The sequence below is a fragment of the Protopterus annectens genome, chromosome 2.part1, assembly GCF_019279795.1.
Source record: "Protopterus annectens isolate FY-2018-M chromosome 2.part1, PAN1.0, whole genome shotgun sequence".
Taxonomy (NCBI): domain Eukaryota; kingdom Metazoa; phylum Chordata; order Ceratodontiformes; family Protopteridae; genus Protopterus; species Protopterus annectens.
The window spans coordinates 1,868,945,463-1,868,970,797 of NC_056729.1; the positions used below are offsets into that span (position 1 = coordinate 1,868,945,463).

The 25,335-nt window shown below is 39.3% G+C and overlaps 1 protein-coding gene across 1 annotated transcript in view; it reads left to right on the forward strand.

Moving 5' to 3' along the window:
* The window catches only part of LOC122794667 (plasma kallikrein-like), a 526,744-nt gene that overhangs the window by 212,560 nt on the left and 288,849 nt on the right, over positions 1-25,335 (forward strand). The window contains exon 4 of the mRNA XM_044063289.1: positions 11,221-11,359. Within this exon, the coding sequence (XP_043919224.1) occupies positions 11,221-11,359 (139 nt within the window). The remainder of the gene's footprint in view (positions 1-11,220; positions 11,360-25,335) is intronic.

A 25,335-nucleotide genomic window follows, 5' to 3' on the forward strand; every position in this document is an offset into this window, starting at 1 on the left:
AATACAGTCTAATTAAAAGTGCCTTTTTCCCAGTAGCAAATCGTTACCCAAGGATACAGCTAAACGGAAAAGGAAACATCTCATTGACAAAAGTGCATTTCACAACTACTAGCTACACTTTGATGCATATACCTGTCAAGCACTTTACAATACGACTGAACGCTCGTTGTACACACAAGTGCTTTTTGTTACTTTCCATTATTTCCTCAGTATGAGAAGCACAAAGAGCTACCCGGCCGGTCCCGGTCTCATTCTGTCTACTTCAGTTTACTGCACAATAAACTCTCTTTGCACTAGGGGATGGGGTGTGTCAGCTACAATAAAAAATAATAATAAAACAAAGTAGATAAAGCCTGATGCACACACCAGTGTAAAAAAGTATGTCACGAAACTACAAAAAATAATAATAAAGCCAAGTGATTTGTGTTGTAGGTCCCCATCTCATTTCTTCTGGTTTAGTTTACTGCACATTAACAAGTTCACAAGATAAAGTGCCAAAAAATCCAAAGCGAATTCAAAACAAAAAAGAGGCAGTCTGAAAGGACATCCAACACTCAGCCCAGGTAAAATAAAGTTTATTCTGCAGAAACACTAAGTGAAATATGCACAAGCCACTGTACAGATCACATAAATGCTCAACAAACACTGCATTTTCATCCAGGCAAAGACTTCATCAGATGCATCCCACAGTTCCAAATCACGATCCTTAAATACACCACTAATTAAAAACAATTATTCAATAAAAGCAATATTATAAAACCCTGCTAGAAAACTATAAAAATCAAATGACCCACCCATAATATACAGCTTCATCATTGCAAACTTGGGTATTAGGACAGTGATGTCCTCTGACTGCATGTTTTAGGGGAATATGAAGAATGGTAAACTCTTTAGTTATGATTGTACTTAATCTTTTAATTTATCTTCAAGGGAATGCCATATAAGCAATCACTGGAGGAAGCAGAACGTGTGGGTGCTATTTGGGGATGATATTTTGTATTTTTTAGTGAGGTCATATAGGTGTTATTTAAAATCACAAACTTGAGTGTTGAACAGTTTTTTGAAAAGGACAACTCTTTTTGTTTTGGCAAGTAGAGGTTCATATATCATTATATGACAAAGACATGCCAGAATTTGTCCAGTAAAAAGAATAAGTAAAGGAATCCATATAGTTAAACCCTTAGAAACGTGCTTATCTGAGAGGAGTGAGTTCCTTAAGTGGTTTAAAAAAACTAATGTTAATGACTTTCTCTGTGAAGGTTCTTATATTTTTAAGTTAATTAAATAACATGTTATTCAATATAGGCATATAAATTCTGGGGAGCTTAAAATGAGTTTGATAATTCTCTGGAAAGTGGAGTATGACAAATAAGGTCATGAACATGATCATCTTTAATTAGATGGAAAGTTAATAGATTTAGCATTTGATTTTTAGTTTAACATTTGGATTACAACTGATATCCTAGAGTAACTCAAAGGCAGAATATACATTTAGAGAGTACATTTATTTTTGAATTATAAGAATTTTATTATATATAAACCCATGGATTGTGAGCTATTTTATGTCCTCTTTTTTTCTAAAAAAAGAGAACACCTAGTACATTACAACTATATTGATGTATATGATTTCATATTTGTATCTATAATATAATGGGCTCCAGGAATTGTTGTTAGGAAACTTATTATTTTAAGTAGTCTACCGACATTAATAAGTGAACAGTATAAGAAAAAATAGGTAGTCATAAACCTCCTTTTTTAGGTGGAATTTATTTAGCATAAGCCAAACACATAGATTAAGGTGACCAAATTAAATTACTTAAAGCTGATATAATGTTATTGGAAAATGTATAAGGAGGAATATTAAGAGGAGAAAGTAAATGAAATAAGATTCTAGGTAAAACAGGGCAGTTTTAGAAAGCAGAGAGAGTTTTAAAATTTTCCATCTTACAATATTGTTCCCTGTATTAGCATACGCTTTAGTTATATTTCCCTGATGATTAAAAACATTCTTGATTAAAATGTGTCCAAAGGTATTTTAAAGAGGAACACATCTTAACCTCATAACAGTTACAAATTCCATGGAAAAGAAAATTTTGATTTAGAGAAATATCACTGATTTGTTAATATTTATATGATAATGATAACATTTTGAATATATGTGAATTGTTTTTATAACTTTGGGTAACTCAGATTTTATAGATGATAAGTACATAATTACATCATACATCATCTGCAAATGCAGTAAAGAGTGAGGATGCATTTAGAATTCTTAATAAGTAGTAAGATTTCTGTAAGAGTGCCATAAATAGAGGTTCTGTGTATAGGTTAAAAAGGTCGGGGGAGGGGAACATCCTTGTCTTGTTAGAGATACAAATAGGAGGAGAAAAATTATTATTTATATTAAGCTAGGTAAAATCATTTTTATAAAGAACTTGGATATGTTTAACAAAAGGAGAAGGAAAATCAAAAGTATACATTACCTTAAATAAGAATTTTAGATTTATATTGTCAAATATAGCAAGGGTGACAAAGTTAAGTTGTTTAAGTAAAGTGTATGTTGCTACAAGGGTGAAGGTATGATCATAAGTTTGCCTTGACTTTATGTAGCCCAAAAGATATGGGGAAATAAGTGATGGAAGCACTTGTTTAAAAAGTAGCTTGTTAAAACCTCAATACTGCCAGATGAAGTCTGCATGCTTATTTTTGAGACAGATTTTATTGTTTATTTATTTAACATTTGTTTACCGAGAAAGTCTGACTTGAAACAAAGCCAATTTTCAGCAGAGGCCTGGGGAGAAGCACTCCAGATGCATGTGTTTGTAATGTGGGAGAAAACTGGAGCACCCGGAGAAAACCCACATGAACATAGGGAGGACATGCAGACTCCACACAAAAGGTGCTCCAGCCAAGAATTGAACCAGAGAACCCCTTGTTGTGAGGTGACAATGCTACCACTACACCACTGTACCATCTCAAAGAGCTTACTAAAACATTACTAGTATTTTTCATTTAATAACTGGCAATATTAATCAGCTTGGTGCCTTGGCTTGTTTCTGGTGAGTAGTTTAACAATAAAGTTCAGAAAGTTTCTGTTTAATGAAGAGTGTTTTATATTTTAGATCCGAAGTGTATGCTTGATGTGGTAAATAAATTGCTTCATAGGTGATATGACTGAAAGTCCAGCTGAGCAAATTGGCACATTTGAAGAACATCATTTAACTGAAACAGTACTGAAGTTTGACCAGTTCTTCATAAATACAGTAAGCAGCTGAATGGATGCAAGCTGGACAGCCTGCTTAGAACACCAACATTCATTCATTACTGTGATTCATAGATACAAACTGTAGTATTGAAGAGAGGTATATAGAAGCCTGTTACTTAATTTGAATGGCATATAGTAATACATGGTGCTCAGTGATGCACTATGCACACTGGTACTTTAGATGTAGATAGAAAAACTGTATTTTATGACACATTTGCACACTGTATCCAGGAGCTGCAACTTAATAATATGCAACATACCTTACTAACTGGCTACTTCGTAGCTAGTAAGTAAGGTATATTAAACCTTAGTAAATTCTGCTTAAATATTTTAAATTCTGCTTAAATATTTTAAGTTGCTGTTATAGTGACCTGTGTGGCAATACTTTTTTTGTACTTCTCTTATTCATGTTTAGCCAAAAAAAGTTATCCATGTGCATTTTTTAGTTTATTATGGGACTTTAGTCTTATCTTCATTTGCAGTTGTATGATGATTGCTCATTACTGCAAGGTTTTATCATTCTTTATACATGATACTGCACTTCTATTTCCACAAGTAGAATTAGATGTAAAATGTTGCTTTTTGTATTTTGAACCCAGTATGAGGCTTCAATCAGTCATTGTAGCTTCTTTCACCACTGTGGCAGGACTGTGATCTGCTGCCGGATTTTAGTCTCATTTAGTAGTTTATTACAACATCACTGTTAAATGTTTGCATAGTCTGGTGCCTTAGTCTGTTGTAGGATTGCAGTAGTGGCAGTATTGTGAATTCTGCTCCAGGGTTTGTGTTTCAGTACTTTATATAGCTGTGCATACCTACTTAGATTTACATTCCAGTACCTTTCTGTTTATCTTGCAAATGTTTTCCCTTGTTCTTTGAGTCTTTCCCACCTCCTACTGAGACATTAAGCTAAATATTTTTGAAATTTTAACTATAGGACTACAGCTCCAGTTTGATTTTTCCCTAATCCTGCCACCCTTCTCTTGTTGTGGTTTTAAAAGGCTGTGGCTCTGGCTTCCATCTCTTATGGTAACCTGAATTCCAAGGTACCTCCCTCACCTCTTTCTTTGCTATTGCCTGTTGTATAACCTGATTAAGTACTTTCCCACCCATTGTTTTCTAGATATCCATAATACTAAGTGCCCATCCAGCAAACCAGTATTGCACTTGAGAAAACCTTTCTTACTACAAATTGTCTCCTGCTCATTTTACCAGAGTTTCTATCTGCTTGGTGCCCTTACCACACTCCTGGGGGTCCTGAGTTAATCCTGCTTAAACTTTAGCAAATGTATTTCAGTGCTAGTGCTTTATTTTTGCATAATTTGTTGCTTTTGCCTTTAAATCATTCTAAAGGTCCCTAATACTAGAAACTGTCTTGTAATGTAGTTTGTTAATGTTGTTTTGTTGCAGTATTACACTTACAAATAATCTTTCTTGGTGTGATTGCATCAAGTAGTTATCATTACCCTGTACAGACACAAATGCCCAGAAAGCAAATTTTATAAAACTTCCCTTAGAACTGAAACCTTTAATTCAGAGTGGCTAAAATAAAGTGTTGCGCAGAGCAACAAAGCAGCTTATTTGCACATTAAACAGCACTAACATCATATCCTAGCACAATCTAACCTAGTGTAGTGCCAAACCCCTGAGACTACTTAAGGGCCTCTGTATAGCCCAGACCACGACTTATAGTAGCCTACAAAAATACAGGCCCAGACAACTTAGATATGCAGTTTTCAAATGTCTCTGTGGCCAGCTTGGTAGATATGGGCATCCTGAGACAAATTAGCAATTGTCTTATGTTAACAGGCAGCCATTTAATCCTAAAAGAAATAAATACAGTATGAGAGAGATTCACATACACAATTTCACTAGAGGCAAAAATCTTGCATACTGACAAGGTTGTCAAGAATACACACACTACATCCACCACAAATAGTGCCCATCACACACAGAGACCAAGTTATGCTGAGGCACTAAAAAGCAATCATTACAAATCTCAAAGACCTTCTAAGCCTATAAACGACAATGCCTATCCTCACTCATGGAAAGCAACAACAAACATCATATGCCTACACTTAGTGGAGCTCCAAAAGCAAAGCCCATAAGTCAAGCAAACACATTACTCAGGGCTATTGTCAGGGATTATATTGTATGACACACAGATGCTCCACTTACCAGACTGAGCAAGCAGAAGATAAGAGTTATAAATAGGTAAATAACTCAGGCAAGCGTCGACAGAGTGAGAAATAACATCCAATGTGTAAAAAATCCAAGCAATCCAGTCTTCTGAAACAGATAAATCAGTTTATTGCACAGATGAACCACGATAAGCGCTTTCACTAACTAGTAGCTTCTTCAGATCACAAACAAGAGGCACAATAGCCATGTGCTTTTTATGCATGTATTAAGGTTTTATTTAATATGACTATCACATGCATTTATGTATTAGGCTGCATATACCTTTATACTTGATAGTATGCTGCTTATAATATGTTTTTACATTCTTTATGGAATGAAGTTATTTTTAAATTTTTAATTTTCAATAGAATATGTATACACTATTGTCTATTTTAGATGTCAATGATATTATGTTTGTATATTTAGTTTTCAAGTTTTGTTTTATGGCGCTTCTGCTTTAAAAGTTGGTTGATTAATTAACATGCAGATATTTAAAGCACATGGCTATTGTGCCTCTTGTTTGTGATCTGAAGAAGCTACTAGTTAGTGAAAGCGCTTATCGTGGTTCATCTGTGCAATAAACTGATTTATCTGTTTCAGAAGACCGGATTGCTTGGATTTTTTACACATTGGATGTTATTTCTCACTCTGTCGACGCTTGCCTGAGTTATTTACCTATTTATTTATCTGTTTATAAGCAAGCGTGCTGTGGCAGTAACCAGCATTTTTATTTATATTCTAAAGAAGATAAGAGTTGGTTGCTTATCTGGAGCCAGGATCCTCCAAGTTACACATGCACTGAAGTCACTACACCACAGGTACCAGTATGATTCTGTCATAGTCCATCTGGGCATTAATGGCCTGAGAAATACCTCCCTGGACTATATGAAAAAAGATGCTGTTGATACTCTGAATATGTGTCTCAAGCAGGTATGTGCCTTGTATAGAAGAACATTATACCTTCACCACGGATGATTCCCACAGTACAAAAAAAGATGATTGACTTCAATAATTGGCCTAGTTTCCTGGGACATGGTTAACAAATCATATTGCTTTGCAAAGGATCATCTGCACCTGCCACCCCTAGGTATCTGAATATTTGATAAACTTTATCCACCCCCTTAGAGCCTTTTTTAGGCTATGCAAAACTGACAAACCTACTGACATAGTAAATAAAGCCCAAAGAAACCTAAAGTTGTTACTGCTCAAGGCTAGGAGCCTAAACAAGAAATTCCACACCCTGCAAGCTCTCCTCACTCTGGAGAATATACTACATACCTGTGCTATTACCTAGACATGGTTTAAATCTGCAAAAAGTACACTGACAGTAAAAGGCTATAACTATAGGACTACAGCTCCAGTTTGATTTTTCCCTCATCCTGCCACCCTTCTCTTGTGCCTTCCACACATTAAGGTGATTATCTGCACAGACAGGGACAAAAGGTGGTTAGTTAAACAGGACAACGCCCTGAAGGTTATCCAAGTCCAAATCACCATAGACAAAGTCCCGTTATATTCTAACAAGCTATAGGCCAGCATCTGTATCGCTAGAAACCCATAGCTTGGACTTAAAGCTACTGGAGACACTCCCCATTAAGCCAAATACTCTGTTCATGGGAAACTTTCACTACCATTCTGTAGACTGGGAAACATACACTGCCTAATACTGTCAGGCACAAAGATTCTTGGACATTATTAATACAAATACCCTTGACCAGATAATGCACACACTCACCTGAGGTTTAAACATACTGGATATGGTGCTGACCAATATGGGAGAGCACTGCACCCTCCCCACTGTTACATCCTTGCAAGTGAGATCAGCCCACAATGTTGTCTCCTTCAAAATAAAAAAATCAGCCTGATAACCCCAGCAACCTTGTAACAACTGGGAACTATTCCAAAGCAAACTATATCCTACTAAACAATAGTTTGTCAAATATTAAATGCCCCTCCCAACCCTAATCATACCTCTCAACCTCTTAGAGCAAGAAATCTGGACAAAGCCATAAATAACAGTGGCAAAGACCTAAAATAGGGACAATTTTTAAATACTTTTCTTATAAACTTAGAAAGTTGATAAAATAATAGGTTTCCTGTTAACATGAATTTTGCAAAGGATATAAAGTCAAAAATTCAAATTTCTGTCATTATTTTATGACTTCAGTCCTCAATGATTTCCCAATTATTTGCCTGAAAACCACAATTTTTGGAGAACCAGACCAAAAATACGAGGCAAAAATCTGGACCGTTAATGGTATGCCCTGAGTTCACAGCAACCTATGCAGAATTGTTCACAGAGACCCTGTAAATCTATGTACATGGCTCTATAAAGGCTGCTGTACCTATTAGAAATAAGCCCAAAACAAACTCCTAAGACAAATCACACTGGTGGAATCCTAACCTTAACAGGGTATATAACAAAAGGAAAAATGTCATAACTAAAATCAGGAAGAGCAGATCCCATAATGATTAGACCACTCTAATTAAACAAATTACGAAACAAAGAGGAGTAGTAAAGTCCAACAAGGCCAGTTATGAAGTCAAGATAACTCCACAGGCTAAAGGCAATGACTAGCCCTTCTACAACCATGTCCAAAACCTCAAAGGCAGTGCTCATCAGTATGCAGAACTGGTGGTGGTCAATAGGGCCACCTTCACTGAACACAGTGACATACTGAATTTACTGACTGATAAATTCATCTTAAGCTTCATATATGCATTATAGTGCCTTTTGGGAAAACTGCTACCCAGGCTAATTACTCCAGCAATGACACCCCTAAGAGTTGACCTGGTAGTCATGGATCTGGGCACATATGTATACAGTCAGTAATCTGCCCTTTAACCAATGTGTGGCCAAGCTAGTAAGAAAATCATTGTATGTGACCCAACTTATAAGTAAGCACATGGCATTCAGGACCAAAGAAGACATAATGACACTTTATTTGCCATTTATCAGACCCATCATTGAATATAATGCCCCTTTGGCATGTACCTGAGAAGACGTATGTAACAGTTGGAACGCCCCAAAAGGTTCCTTAGCAGGAGATTCCAGGGTATAAACACATTATTGTATATGGATTACCTTAAAGCACTAGCTCTATATTCTGTCTCCTACAGGTTACTGAGAGGTGATCTATGCCTGGTATACAAAACATCCTCAGTTCCAGCGCTGATGGGCCATTTGCACATCCACAAAATGAACAGCATAAGAACCACTAAATCCAAGGATAAAAATGTTGCTTGTGACATAAATAAGACATCTTGGCAAGACAGATGTGCTCTGGAACAGGCTCCCATCAATAGGAAGCAGAGTCCATCACTAACCCTATTTAACCTTGATCAATGGAAGGAAAATTGGAAATCTTCCCCAGTTCTTCCCCAGTATGTCTGTTAGACAGAGGCAGACAGTAATGCCCAAACTGACACCTCAACACATAACCTCTAGAAACTTCCTAATTAACATACTGCTTCCTAATAAATACCCACCATGCATAGGCACACAACTGGGTTGGATTGCATGTCTGGCCTATAAAGGTCCTTGGGGTCATTAGCCAAGTATATAACTATAAACCTATAGTAAGTTGCCCTTCCCCATTGCACTGTGCTTCATAGTGATTTATAGAATATTGCATTCATTAGGCATGACAGCAGAGCTAAAATCATTACTATATTATGGTAATGACAGGACAGTGTGGGGCAGAGCTAGAATAATTTCCATATTATGGCAATGATGGGACAAGGTGCTGCGGAGGGAGTGTCACAATGTGGGGCAGAGCTAGAATCATTACCATAATATGGTAATGACAGGACCAGGTGCTGTGGAGGGAGTGTCACAATGTGGGGCAGAGCTAGAATCATTGCTATATTATGGCAATGACAGGCCCAGGCACTGTGAAAGGAGTGCCACAATGTGGGGAAGAGCTAGAATAATTTCCATACTATGGTAATGATGGGACCAGGTGCTGTGGAGGGGGTGTCACAGTGTGGGCAGAACTACAATCATTACCATAATATGATAATGATGTGACCAGGTGCTGTGGAAGGAGTATCGCAATGTGCAGCAGAGCTAGAATCATTACCATAATATGATAATGACTGGGTCAGGTGCTGTGGAAGGAGTGACACAATGTGGGTCTGAGCTAGAATCATTACCAATAATATGATAATGACGGGGCCAGATGCTATGAAAGGAGTATCACAATGTGCAGCAGAGCTAGAATCCTTACCGTAATATGGTAATGACTTGACCAGGTGCTGTGGAAGGTGTGTGACAATGTGAGGGGAAGGGAGTAGTTTGATAGGAAGGTTGCCAACACCACATGGAAATCTACTGGACATAGAGTTTTTCCCATGGTGCAAGGGGAGATTTTGTACTTTTTTCTGGACTGCAATGCTGATATGATACAGATCTCTGTATGCTGAGCATTATTTATGTGGGGGGTCACTGCAATGACAAGTGCATGTATGTAGCAGGCAGACTGTACGTTACACCACTGGCACCAGCATCTACACAGGTTATGCTCTGTTTATGAAATCTGCTATGCCATGTCCTTATATTGTCTATGTGTAGAGTAATATAGCCTCACAGTGTGGTAAGACTGCATACAGGGTCCTACCTCATTAAATAACAGTATCTATAACTTATTAAGGGCATTGGTAAACTGTTCTACAGTGTACTAGCCTTACTTCATGATAAACTATGATTATCAATAGCATCCAGTAGTTGTAAAACATATATATATATATATATATATATATATATATATATATATATATATATGGGTCTACTTTGTTTCACTGAAAGCTCATTGCAATGAATTTCAGTTCACCCCAACCAAATTGCTGAAAGCTCAAATCTACCGAATCTCGTTTCACTGAAGTGAAGTACTGGCATTGTGTAGAGTACTGTAAGGCAAGTAAATGGTATATGCCCTTTTCCCCACTGAAGTACAGTCCTGGAGTTAGTATATATAGTTATGGGGTGGGGGGAATATCTCCCCACTTAATTTGGGTATATATTGTCTTCTGGAAAGTGTTAGTCATTGGTGTTGTAAGTATGCATGTCTATGGTTTAAAATGTATTGTTTTGAAGCTTTCGGTGAAATATAATATAAAACCAAACTAGGTGGGGGGCTAAGCCCCCCACACCCCACAATATGGGAGTTGGTGCCCCCACCCCCACTATATATAGTAACTTCAGGATCGCACTACAGTGGGGAAAGGGGCATATACATTTTGCTTGCCTTACAGTACTCTACACAGTGCCAGTCCTTGAGATTCAGTGCTTTTATTCACTGAACTTATTGCCAGAGTTCTTTCTTCATTCTCTGCTTTTTATTGGGAGGGGTGGGATTAATTCAAAACAAGTTCATTCAGTCAACCAAGTCTGTGTTGCAGTTTGTTGTGCTATTTGCACCAAACAAAACTGGTATATTTTTACATTTAGATTACTTCTTTAACTTTCGTACACTGTTCTCTAAATTAGTAATGCAGTCTGCGCACTCAGGTGCATATACATAGCAGAACAGGTCCTGCATATTGGTAGAGGGGGTGGTTTTGCTTCATTCAGGATTGTGCTGGTCTGTTCTGGGATGAGTTTGCTGTTTATCGTTTAGTCAGCTTTTAAATAATTTTAGATATGTTTAGAAAAATAAAATTACTATACATTTTTGCATTTCTAGCATAGAATCTGAATATACGTATCTGTAAGGTGTAAAAAAGTGCAAAGCTTATTTCTTTACAATAATTTTTGCTTCTATTTTTTTGTCTTATAGAATGTAATTCCCAGCTGTTTACACACACTGGCTTCCCAGACAATGACATAGCCAAAGTTTATGTCACTGATGCATTCTACTGTCAAATAATATGCACTTATTTATGTGACTGCCAGTTCTTCACTTTCAATGAAGAAAAGTAAAGTACATTTTTATTTATTCTAATTGTTTATAAATCCCTTATCCTCTGCATTTTAATGGGTGCATAACTATTAATCAAATACTTTATTTAGTTATAAAATGCCTAATTACCTTTGACTTGCCAAGTATGATTAGTATTTTCTGCACAATAAACTGTTAGCTTTAAATGGCTCACTGTAATGTGTTCAGTGCCACAATGGTGACTCTTCCTTTTATCATGCTAACATAGGCCATAGAACAACAGTGTTTTGCAAATTAAGTGATTGCATGTGAATATTACTGAACTGTGCCGATAATGCAATGCGATAACAGCTTTACTTCACACTATAGGGACCATGTCTGCCCACGACCATGTCAGGAGGTCCTTCATACTGATTTCACATCCCCAGGTATGTGCAAGGCCTGTAATTTTACAGCATATTACCTTCCATTAAGCTGTACAGAGACAATGATGCTAGATCACAGTAACCCAGTGCTATCTAAAGTAGCTGCTTTGCAGCCAGGTAATCATAGCCGACATGCTGAGTAGAGAGTGTGATGCAAAGAACGATATTATCCCTGGGATTCATTAACAATCATGTGGGCTTCATTCTAAGCCTACACAATGTAAGCATGTTAGTGCGATGAGCTTCAGCGCTAATCGGATATGCATGCTGTGCATCATGCCTACACATTTGCAAGCAACGTTTTGTGCATGCATGAGCACAGAATGTAAAGAAAATGGCTTGCTTATAGGCAAATGCAAAATACAAGCACTCACTGTAACCCTGAGGTACTAGGGACAAGTACATTGAAACAATTCTGAAGGAGGGGGAAATGAATTGGAGGAATTGTAGATAAGGATTAATGGTTTGTACTGCGTAATAATTAATAGGCAAGGGGAAATGGGTAAAGGCAGTGGTATACCACAGACAAATATGCTGAAGTGTCAAAGAAACATTCCCAACATAAATCCTGCCATATTAGTGCAGTGATAATTACAATATCAATGACAATGCCCATCTTATGCACATAAATAAAAATCGACATGCTGTCAAATGATGTGATGAGATTATGAAGCTGCAGTGTAACAAATGGGAGTTAAAATGTGCTAAACATTTTAATAAAATGATGAGTCGAGGTAAGAGCAAGGGCAGAAGATACAGTATGGGATGAATTTATAGAATGCAGTAATTGCATATGAGATGTTTATACAGGGAATTTATATATGCAAGATGGCACCACTGCTGTATTCTCCACCTCAGCATGTTTAACAAGAATGAATGGGTCTTACAGCTGTAATGTCATGTACATCAGATATGGACATGTTTTTGCAAAGAAAAGTGACACCCATTGGAAAAGCGTTTCTCACCGAAAAACATGTAATAGACAAGCAAGTTTTGTCTACTCACTTAAATGCTAAATTGTAATATAATAGCACGCACCTTACATAACTGACAAATGACAGCACGGATTGGGTGACATTTCATAATTTCAAGTTTTCCTTTGTTAATTTGCAAAAATCTCAGACATCGTTATACTAGGCATGCTCAGATGGAATTACAGGGAGCAGTAAATAGCAATTCAACAGCACCAACACACAATAAAGTGATTGTAACACAGAACTAATCAGTTTCCTCAGCACAAAAGCCCTCATCTGTATAGTCTGATGAAAATACTAGCAGGAATAAAGACATCTCTGGATTTAGACATGCAGTATAGAGCATACTTCTTTTGGGAATAGGTAATGCCTCTGAGCAATGAATGACATAATAAACATTCACAGCATATCATTTCTGAACACATTCCAGGACAATTATTAGATGCATAACAATCACACATGCAACAGGATGATGCATATTTGTTATATCATGAAGAACACCCTTGAAGAGTTTACAGCATTTCCCTAACATAACGGCTATGGATTCACTACCTTGTAGAATAATGCTTGAAAATGAGACCATAGGACAATGCCATAACTATTGTTTGTGTGCAAGCCTCTGCTGTCGGACAGACAGATGTTACCAGATTCAACCCCCTGCCTATTGTACTAGGCTCTCTACCAACCTCTCTATTCACTGCATGTGCCATATCAGATGAAAATGGAGATGGACACAAATAACTGGGTTGAATGTGTGCATTAACAAAGGAGTATGAATATAATATGAACAATCTGATTTAGTCAGAATGCTGGAAAGTATCAATCAGTGATGGAGCAGTGGATGTAGTGTCACTATAGGAGAAGGATCTTGTACACCATGTCTGCTAACACCAGAAGATGTAGTGACTCTCTGGCCATGTGGATGCCCACCCTCCCCCAAGAGATGCTCCATTACAGACACTGCCCAATCCATTGTGTCATTGTTCCTGTCCAAGGAGTCACCCACACACTTCAGCCAGTCCTGCATGTCAGAACCCACAATGTTTGCTGTTGACACTGTCTCTTCGGAGACTTTTATGAAACATACCTTTGTCTCCGTGACTGCCCAACACATATGTCATATGGCAATTACATACTGCTGGCAGCCCTAGGCGTGCACAGAATGCCATGGCTCTGAGCAAGAGGTAAAGGACAGCACACACACACACACACACACACACACACACACACACACACACACACACACACACACACACACACACAGACACACACACACACAAAGAATAACAGCCTTATCACATACAAATATCACCAGCAGGAAGGACAGAAGGCCTCCTCTGAGCACCTCTAACAACCCAGCTGTGCACCTCATTATCTTGATGACTCTGAAGAGAATCAGCCAGTTCTGTTACTGATGTAACCACACAACCCTAAGCGACTGAGTCATCCTCAAGCTGTCCTATGTCTAAGGTCTTTGTGTCATGGGTATGCATAAGCATACTGACTGTGTCCAAAATAGGCGCGGGAGATGTTGGAGACACAACCTCGTTGTCAGAGTGACCTTCTTCACACATGAGGCCTTGTCTCTTCATCACTGCCACCATCATCAGAGGCTACCAATACCCTGACATCATGTTGCAGGAATTCCACAATGCCACTGGCAGGATCAGCTATGATAACAAGAAAACAAGAGAATAAAGGAGGATCAAACCTATGTCATGTGAAATTAATCTTACAACTTAAAGGTGCTAACGCATTGAAATCAAATAACTGTAAGTTACACATACATTTACATTCTGGATATTAATAAGAATACAGAAAGTGTCCTTACTATGTGTGGTGTGTGGTGCAGTGACACACCTAGATGTGAGAGATGAAACAGGGATGATAAGCATCACCAAGCAAATAACAGAAGAAACAGAAGACAATTGCCTTTACAGCTGCAGAATAAGACACTTCTAGTTGAAACTGTTACTGTTCACTAGACTAACCCACCTTATTCCCCCTCCTTCTCCCTCTCTGTCACTTCTGTCGCCCATTGAGTCTCCATCTCTCACTCTCTCTTAATATATATATATATATATATATATATATATATATATATATATATATATATATTTATATGGGTACGTATCACTTCACCTAAACTCATTTCACTGAGACCAAATCACCTAAACTTCATTTCACCTAAAACTTATTTCACTGATAAGTAGTACAATAAGGCAAGTCAAAGGTGTATGTCCTTTTCCCCACTGTAGTGCGATCCTGGTGTTAGTATATATAGTTGGGGGGGTGGGGGCACAGCCCCCCACATCCATGGCCATTAGCCTAGTACACACCGATGAACCTATGATGTCACTAGGCCTATGTCTTGCTTTAGAATATGTACTTCCATGGCCTCCCACAATTTTCACGTCATTCACCACCTGCTCAGAGATACAGTTATTGGTGGACTTGTCACCCCTGCCTCTCTCTCTCTCTCTCTCTCTCTCTAAGACACATGACCCATGGCGACATAAGGCTTGAATTATGGCATCATTCTCTGCGTCAATGTATGGCAGTTTCCAGGTGCAAATGTCTTGCGTGCCTTAGCCCTGTTTGACAAGAAACATAAGAAAGAAAAAATCTGTAAGTACAAAAACAAAAAATGGTTAAACCCAAAAATATGAATGCATCCATCTATCATACATAAAATACATGAAAAAATAAGGCTTCATATCAGCTAATACAGCCCACTCCAAAATGCAAAACAAAGAAAGAACTTGATTAAAAATTCATATCAGGAATAACATTTCTGTCACTCTGTAGTTCACTGCCGCATTAAAAAAAAAACAATAAATGTGCACCTGTCAAGGAAAATGTTTAACACAGTTTGGTCTGATATGCACATCCATGAAGGTCAGCCAAGTACATATTTGAGCCTTAACAAAATTGTCACTGCTAGTAATGCCAGAACCCATGGCCTTGGCAATAATTAATACAACAGTCTTCTAAAAAAAATTATCAGCTTTAAGATTGTAAATTCCTATTAAATGGCCATCATTAGGTAGAGAAATATTGCTTGGCCAAGAAATGTGTGGCACACCAACAGTTACTGAGAATAATGCAAGCAGTACAGCAATCTTGGTATTGTGAACTGCAGTCCATAAGTAAGGGTCATCTACATCAGTTTGTTCATATTGTGAACTGGAGTCCATAAGTAAGGGTCATCTACATCAGTTTGTTCATATTGTGAACTTGAGTCCATAAGTAAGGGTCATCTACATCAGTTTGTTCATATGAATGCATCTTCTCCATAATACACAAAATGCGCGAAAAAGGGAAGGCTTCAAATGAGTAGACACAACTTAAGATTTTCCTCACCCCCAATGCAAAACAATGAAAGAAGATAGATAAAAGATTCATAGTACAACACACATTTCTGTCACTGTGTAGTGCACTGTAGCATAAAAATAATTCTACATCTGTCAAGAAACAATAACACTTTTTTGTCTGATATATGCTTCTGTGGAGGTCAGCCAGGTATACATCAAAAAGACTTAAGACTTAACAAAATTGTTACTGCTACTAATGTAAGAATCCATGACCTTGGTAATAATTCATACAACAGTCTTCTGAATGAAGTGGTCAGCTTTCAATATTGAAAATCCCCATTAAACTGCCACTTAACAAAATTGTCACTGCTACTAATGTAAGAATCCATGACCTTGGTAATAATTCATACATCAGTCTTCTGAATGAAGTGGTCAGCTTTCAATAGTGAAAATCCCCACTAAACTGCCACCATTAGGTAGAAAAGTATTGCATAGTCAAGAAATAACTGTGATATACATGCCCATGCCAAGAACTACTAAGAATAATGCAGACAGTTACAGCAGTACATACATTGTTGAATGGAAACCATAAATATGATTCAAATACATAAATTAGGTCATAACAACAACTACCTTTGCAGCAAGTCACTTGCGGATCCAGTCTCTCCCACTACAATAGAAGTTTATAAACTACACAATTACCTTCATATAGTGCAAGCTTAACCTTCTCTGCCCTGAACAAATAGGTTGAACTCATTAGCATTCATGAATTCCACAATTTTCACAAAGTGCAGGGAATGTAAACATGATATAAGGACACTGGTGCATTCACACACCTTAACTCTGCAGGGGAGAGTACTGAAAAGGGTTTTCTGCTATGTGCTTGCAAGTGGGAATGATTAGACTGAGTGCAGCATCAATCAGTGTGTGTCAGAGGAAAAGGGACTTGCAAGCAATTTTATGACTACCATTGACTGACTTAGGAGGGCAACATTTCTAACACCGATATGAATTTTTTTTGAGAAAAGTTTCTGTCTGAATATAGTTCTGTCTCCAATTCTAAGGAAGTACATTACTCACTGAAACAGATATAATCTGCAAGGCAACACACAGCCATCTTGTTATTGAAGAATAGATATGGAAATGATGTTCACAAAATAAAGAGAAGCAAAGAGGTGAAGTGTTCACAATTGTATATATTGTGAGGAAAGTTCTATCTTCCCTGTTGCCATTATCATTGCTATGCACACATCTAACTGCAAAGTACACAGGTCAAAGGTCAGGAAATGTTGCTGTTGCAACTGTTATGTCAATTGATAATATGTCACATATTGCGTATAGCTAACCTCTTTGTTACTTTCACAGTATATGTTGTGTGGTACACATCCTGATAGAATCTGAACTGTATCTTCTGAATGCCCTGGTGTTCTGGGGGGTTTAATCTACAGATGATGTGGTTTGTGAACATGATGTTTCCTCCATTTCAATACCTTTATTTTATTATCTTCATTGTTTGTGTGCTGTTTGGAATTGCACAATCTGGACTGGCAGAGGTTCATAGTATTGTACTACACTTCATTGCCTAAGGAAAAAGTGAGAAATTTAATTTAGGTTGTCTTACATAGAGTAAACAAGTCTGGTGGTGGTGTGTGGCCAGCAGCACTCTGGATAGTTCTTAGAGAAGAAACTGCACCTGTGATGTAACTTTCTTTGTGGCATAATGTTTAAGTGCAATGAGCTTTGAGAAAAAGGGCAGCTAATGCAGGGTTCAAATCCATTTAACTGATAATTTTAAAGAGGGTGGTCTGAATACATTTTTACCTACGTTTTGTGATATACTTGTGCTGTTTAAAAATCAGCTATTCTCAATATTGCTAACAGCATGGTAATTGCTGTCTGTCCACTTTCACATTATTTAGTATTTATTACAAGTCGATATGTGTGACAAACATTACATTTCTGATGTTGCAAGGATGATTGGGTCACTTGAATGCACTTCTTGCTCTGTTTATTTCTAAGTAAAAGCTCTGCCACCTCAACTCAGACCCAAAGCCAATGTAGGGGAACCCATCCCAGTGGACACAAAGGTATGTGTAGTTCTTAGGATACTAGCCAGAGGTACTTTCCAAAGACCAACTGGGGACATGATGGGTTCTTGCAGGCATCAGCTTCCAGGGTGCTCCACCAGTTCCTGGATGCCATGCTACCATATGCTAGTGATCACATATCGTTTCCCCTCACCCTTGAGGTGAGGGCTAGCAATATGTAACACTTCTAATATGTAGCACCCTACCCTGAGGTACTGGGTGCCATAGACTGCACTCATGTACACATCAAGGCACCGCCCAGTGAGGAGGGTAGAATTTATGTCAAACACAAGGGGTATCACTCCATCAACTGCCAGGTCATGTGCAATGCCCAGGGCATTACCCTGAATGCGTGTGCTGGCAGCCCTGGCAGTTATCACGACTCCCATATCTGGCATGCATCACAGCTGTACCAGATGTTTGCTAGGGGGGTCATCCCACATGGCCATTTGCTGGGGGATGCTGGCTACTCACTGGAACTGTGGATGATGACACCCATCAGAAATGCACACACCCACTGAAGAATGTCATAATGAGGCACATGCACAAACTAGGAACATCATAGAGCTTGTGTTTGGGCTTCAGAAATCATGGTTCCAGTGCCTCAATATATCTGGTGGAGCCAATATGATCCTGTGGAAACAGCTGCGGCAGGATCAGCAAAGGGAAGGGATACTTAGTCTCCCACCAGTGCCTAGGTCCCCACAGCCACACCCACAGGAGGACACAGAGGAGGAACCCTCCTGAGGATGTCTCAGTAGGCAGACGTAGGCATGCCCAGTAGAGACAATGCATAGCACATACACTGACAACCTAGGGCCCTAGGGACTGACACCTTACTCCAACTTGCATACATATAGTAACAATGATGCCAGCCATCCCACACAACCTGTACCTAACCATGTATTGGCTGTGTAGTGCATGCATCAGAGTCAGCCCCAAACTACAGGTCTTTCAACTGCTGCATTTGCAAAGTAAGCCACTCGCCTATACACCACTTGTAGGGAGTACTAGAATACAGTAGCATATGTATGGACCTGCCACATGTTTGCAAGGGAATATAGTGGGCTACTGGGCTACTTGGAGAGAACTAACAGCCACATGGGACGACAGGTATCCACTCCAGTAGTATATGCTCCATAATATTCACTAGGCCGTGTGGCTGGAATATCCACTACATTAGTCAAGGGAGATGGTAAACAGTGGGGTCACAAGACAGTCGCACTACTGTCTATGCCAGCAGATCATGGGCTGGTCATCGCTCATCCCCAACATATCATTGTTCCCATACAACTGCTGTAATAGTATGTCAGCAATGATATATCAGCAGACCAGCCAACCTCAGGGTTGTGACATAGAACCTGGGCACACTTTGTATGTCTCACGTAATGCAGAGATGATAATGTAGGTCTGTATGCTGTTGTGTCATGAATGACTGACCTCTTCCTGGTGACCTGGTGTAGCTCACTGGGCTAGGGACATTTGCATGGGTGATGGTGTTGATGGTTTGAATCTGGCAGCATCCATATCTTTTGTATGTGAAGTAGTCGTATGGTGGTATTCCCACAGATTATCATACCCCTCAATATGTTACTGCAAGAAAGCTGGACAAAGTCAGACAAAATTGGGGGACAAAGGGTAAAAATTACAGACAGACAATAAACATGCTCTGATTAACCTAGAAGGTGGGTAGTATAACAGCAGGTTGCATCAGAATAGAATATCTGCAGTATATAAAGTCCATCACTTAAGTTTGTCAGTTCTTAGTACTATTGAGTGACTGCATTATACAATAATTTAATGAAACACTACACATGTGTGAGGAGTAGACCAGACATATGGGGTGAAATGCTTGACATTCTGCAAAAATGTGTACAGTGAGAGGTATGCAGACTGTCACTCTGTTTGTGGGGTTACATTATGCATCCCAGTCACATATTAAGTACAGCACACAGCTGGGGAATGCCATGGATAATTTCAGGGAAGTGCCATACTGTGGAAACAGGTGCAGCTGCCAATGTCTACAGCACACAAAATCCCAGACTGGAGTACAGGTAGCTTTGGCCAGGAGTCGCCTTGTAAGTACTGATAGTCCCACTGGGCATGCTCCTACACTTAGCTAACTTGAGTGCATTTCTGTTACCTCTTCATCACAAAGACCTGCTATGTGGAAATACGTTTGTACATACAGAGAGATACATATACATTTATATATATATATATATATATATATATATATATATATATATATATATATATATATATATATATAGGTTTACTATCAAAATCTCGCACCTGCAATGTGTTACTGTTCAAATTTCTGAACCAAAATGTCGGAAATCATATCTCTGAACAGAAATATGACCGAACGAGGTATTTCAGAAAAGCTGACATCTCAGGAATGTCGCGTTTACCGAAAATACCACACTTCTGGTCATACACAATGAACGTTTTTGCAGGGAGGCAAGCCCCCCCCACACCCCCTGCTACTTATATATACAAACTCCGAGATTGCACTACAGTGAAGGAAAGGGTACATTTCCCAAGCCTCACTATAGTGCAATCTTCATTCAAAATGTTGAATCCGCAACAGCAAATGGCTAGTGTGCATTCGCTGTTGTGAGTTCAACATTCTTTTTGTTTTTTCAAATGTCGAACTAGGGCATTCGGTTTTCCAAATTCGAACATAGTCTGATCACCATTTTGATAGTAAACCTATATATATTGCAATGATACATAGACTTTCCACATATATCTACATAACACATATACATAACATACACACACAAAAACATTTATGGAGACATCCCTGTTATATACATTTAAATATATATATATATATATATATATATATATATATATATATATATATATTTATTTAACATTTGTTAACTGGGAAAGTTCGACTTGGAATGAAGCCAGTTTTCAGCAGAGGCCCAGGGAGAAATGCTCCAGACGTATGTATTTGTAATGTGGGAGGAAACCGGAGCACCCAGAGGAAACCCACACAAATGAAGGGAGGACATGCAGACTCCACACAGAAGGCACCGCAGCTGAGAATCAAGCCAGAGAACCACTTGCTATGAGGTGACAATGCTACTGCACATCAAAACAGTTGCCCAAAGGAACCAAATAAAGGCCACAGCAGTGCATATTTCTCTCATCCACAGACCCCTGTGCCTGCATAATGTCACCCTGCAGACAGACACAGGTCAGTAGATGGTGTAATGTATAATGGTTTCAATGGATGTCTTAGACAGGGCAAATTGTTCCTGGCCACATGTTTGCCTATCTATCTGCAGCCAGTCACATATGTCCATACTGGTAACTGCACACACATGGCAGGGATATTAACAGGTACCCCACTGCTAGGACACTAGATACAATAACAGAACCAAGCAATATCACTCTGCAGGTCACACATGGTGTCTGAACACTAGCCTACTTTGTTTACTCCACAAGTACAGTGCCTGCAATCACATATACAACAGATGTAACCTGTAGTGTGTGTGATAAATACTGTGAGCTGTAGTGTGCAACAGTAGATAGGTAGAGGTTCTACTCTCACATCAGCCAACTCTGTGTGCGTGCGCCTGTGTGTAAATATATCCCCTTGCAGCACTATGGACATGTCCTTATGGGCTATCCCCTTGCAATGGGTATGCTCTTTTTGGCCCTGCAACTAGCTGCTGGCCTCTAAATTGTCCTCCTCTACAAGGCCTGCTGATGTCATCCACCTTAGGAACGCTGTCTGACAGTCTAATATCAAGTAAATTCGGTGGCGCATGCAATAAGTACTGTGAGCTATAGTGTGTAACAGTAGATAGTTGGTGGCTGTAATCTCACAGCAGCCAACTCAAGTGTGAGTGTATAAATATATCCCATTGCAGCACTACAGACATGCCCTTATGGGGTATTCCTGTGCAATGGTTATGCAATTTTTGGCCCTGTAACTAGCTGCTAGCCTCTGAATTGTCCTCCTCTACAAAACCTGCTGATGTCATCCACCTTAAGAGTGCTGCCTGACAGTTTACCATCAGATAAACTTTGTGGCACATATGATAAGTATTGTAAGCTATAGTATGTAACAGTAGGCAGGGAGGGGTTCTACTCTCACAGCAGCCAAGTCAGTGAGTGTGTCTATGTATAAATATATCCCCTTGCAGCACTAAGGACTTGCCTTTATGGGTTATCCTATTTGCCCTCCTGTAGAAGGCCAGCTGGTGTCATCCACCTTAAGAGCACTGGCTGACCATTGGTCATTGGGTAAATTCCATGGCACATGCAATAAGTACTGCAAGCTATAGTGTGTAACAGTAGATATGTAGGGGTTCTAATCTCACAGCAACCAACTCAGTGTGTGTGTGTGTGTGTGTGTGTGTGTGTGTGTGTGTGTGTGTGTGTGTGTGTGTGCGCGCATGTGTGTGTAAATATATCCCCTTGCAGCACTGCAGACATGCCTTTATGGGCAATCCCCATGCAAAAATTATGCACTTTTTGACCCTGTAACTAACTGCTGGCCTTTAAATTGCCCTCCTCTACAAGGCCTGTTGATGTCATCCACCTTAAGAGTACTGGCTGACCTTTAACCATTTGGTAAATTCTGTGGCACATGCAATAAGTACTGCAAGCTATAGTGTGTAACAGGGGTTCTAATCTTAAAGCAAACAACTCTCAACACTACAGACATGTCTTTATGGGCTATCCCCATGCAACAGTTATGCACTTGTTGGCCCTGTAACTAGCTGCTGGCCTCTAAATTGCCCTCTTCTACAAGATCAGCTGATGTCATCCACCTTAAGAGCACTGACTGCCAGTCTAATATTGGATAAACTCTGTGGCACATGGAATAAGTGCTTTGAGCTAGAGTGTGGAGCAACAGATAGGTAGAGGTCCTAATCTCACAGCAACCAACCTGGTGTGTGTGTGTGTGTGTGTGTGTGTGTGTGTGTGTGTGTGTGTGTGTGTGTGCACATTACTTTACTGGTTATGGGTGATGTGGCCTGACAAATGAATAACTACAACAACGCCTGCTGATATCAACAAGCATTATGTGTCCTACATGGATAGTACTAGCAGACATGAGACATGGTGTATGCATCCTGTATTGTCTTCTGTATTGTGTACCACTTCATAGTTATGTGTTCCACTGTATATGCAGCAAACATGCACTATGTGTGCACAGTGCCATGTCCTGTTTGCAGTGAGTGGAAGTGCTGCTAGCCTGAATGTGGCCATGTGTGTGTATGTCAGGCTGTGACAGCATTGTACATCATGTCACATAACAATAGGAGATATGCATGTCAGTAGCATGATCGCCATACAGCCATCACAATTGGAGATAAAGCTACCCCTCATCACAGGAACAGCACATATTGCTCAAGTCCTTGAGAGATGCAGCCACACCCCCAGTGTTGAGATGACATTGGCCCCGTCAATCATAGAGATGGCATTTGCAGAGGTGCACTGAGATGCTCTCTGTTCCAGTAGGGAGGGTCTGTGTCAAGAGTGCATTACATCTGTTACACAAATGTCTCCAAGAAGCATGTACTATTAATTTCACATAGTGGGTTAATGTCTTTAGAGTGACTAATCCATCTACTATGAGATAGGCAACATATGCAATCAAGCAGGGTCACACCTTGTCCTGAATGCATGGCACAAATCATCTATGAGTATGCTGAATGGCACAGGTGGCACTGACATGCATTGCAGATGAACAGCATTGAGCACATATTGAAGATGTGATGTGACCCTGTGTGGGACCATACTGTTGTCTGCAAGTGCCACTACAGCTTGGAAGGTTACATCAAAACATAACCATTGTAGTCAGATAGTGGCATGCTGAGGGAAGAGTATATGGAGGATATGGGTATGTCACCTACCAGTGACTGTGGCTGCAGCTATGCCACATGATTCCTGCCATACCACTGTACAGACATGTTAATGTATGGCACATGAGTTGTGCACCTGTGTGGCCAGGTCTGTGTGGCTATCTGTCACCTCTACATAGGTACACCACATGTAGGGACTGCTGTGCTACTAACAGGAGACATAGTTCTTCCTGATGGAAAGGATAGTACATATATAATCAGTTAGTGTCTATGACAATTACTATATCACCAAACATGGATTTGTCTATATGAGTGCTCACAAGTAGCAGGCAGCAGCCAACATTGTTAGCCACAGTCAGTCAGTGCCTGCGTGTACTGTGGAGACATGCAGTCCAAGCAGGAGAGGACCTGATACTGTGCCCTGTTGAGCACTGCTGCTTACAGAACAGCTATTAGAGTTGGATGTCCCTTTGTTGTGTACATTCGTTAACAGTTGGTTATGTAGAGACCCCTACATTGACAGTATTGTGGATGCCTAAGTGAGTGCTTTGTACATGTTGCCTGAACGGGCGGTACAGTGAGATGGCTTGCCCCACTCTGGGTGTTGTATGCCCTGATGTACCCCCACCCATGTCCCTGCTGACTGTCATGACAAGGTTTATGGGAATATTAGGGCAGCAGGGCATGCTGCCAAATGTGTACACCATATACAGACTGGTATGTCAGCTGCTGTATATGCAAGTTTCTGAGAGTCATACCCTGGGAACATACCATCAGGAGACTTATGCTGCACTGACACCACTCACCAGTGGGGTTTGCCATCCACCAGTAATGTCATGCCTTTTCTAGGTACTCTCTGTCTACAGTCACATCCACTGACAGTGACCACTGGCTGGTACAGTATTGAATTTTCACTTGTGACACAGGCAATTGTGCATTTGTGTAACAGAAACCATACTATAATTACCATAACAAACATTTTACTTCACATATATTGCTATGTGTCATATAACCTAAGCAACATTGCATAAATTATTCAATTCCTGCCTTATTTTTCTTTTTTTTTCTTTTTTTTTAAAGGAAACATCTTTATTAAACCACCACTTACTACATAGGCAGTCATACATTTATACAAATGAAAACAAACCACACCAACACAATCCTAGTTGCAAGCATTTTACATCACAATCCATACTGGCACACTCCCAATTACAAACATTATACATCACATATAATCTACTCAGTCTTTTTAAGTAAAACATTACATAGCTCATTTAAGTCCTGCTGCCTTTTAAACCTCATTATTTCCTTGTATGTATTGTTCCCACGGTTCCCATTTTTCCCTATGTAGTTTGCTCCTACCCTTTTCTAAAGATTTC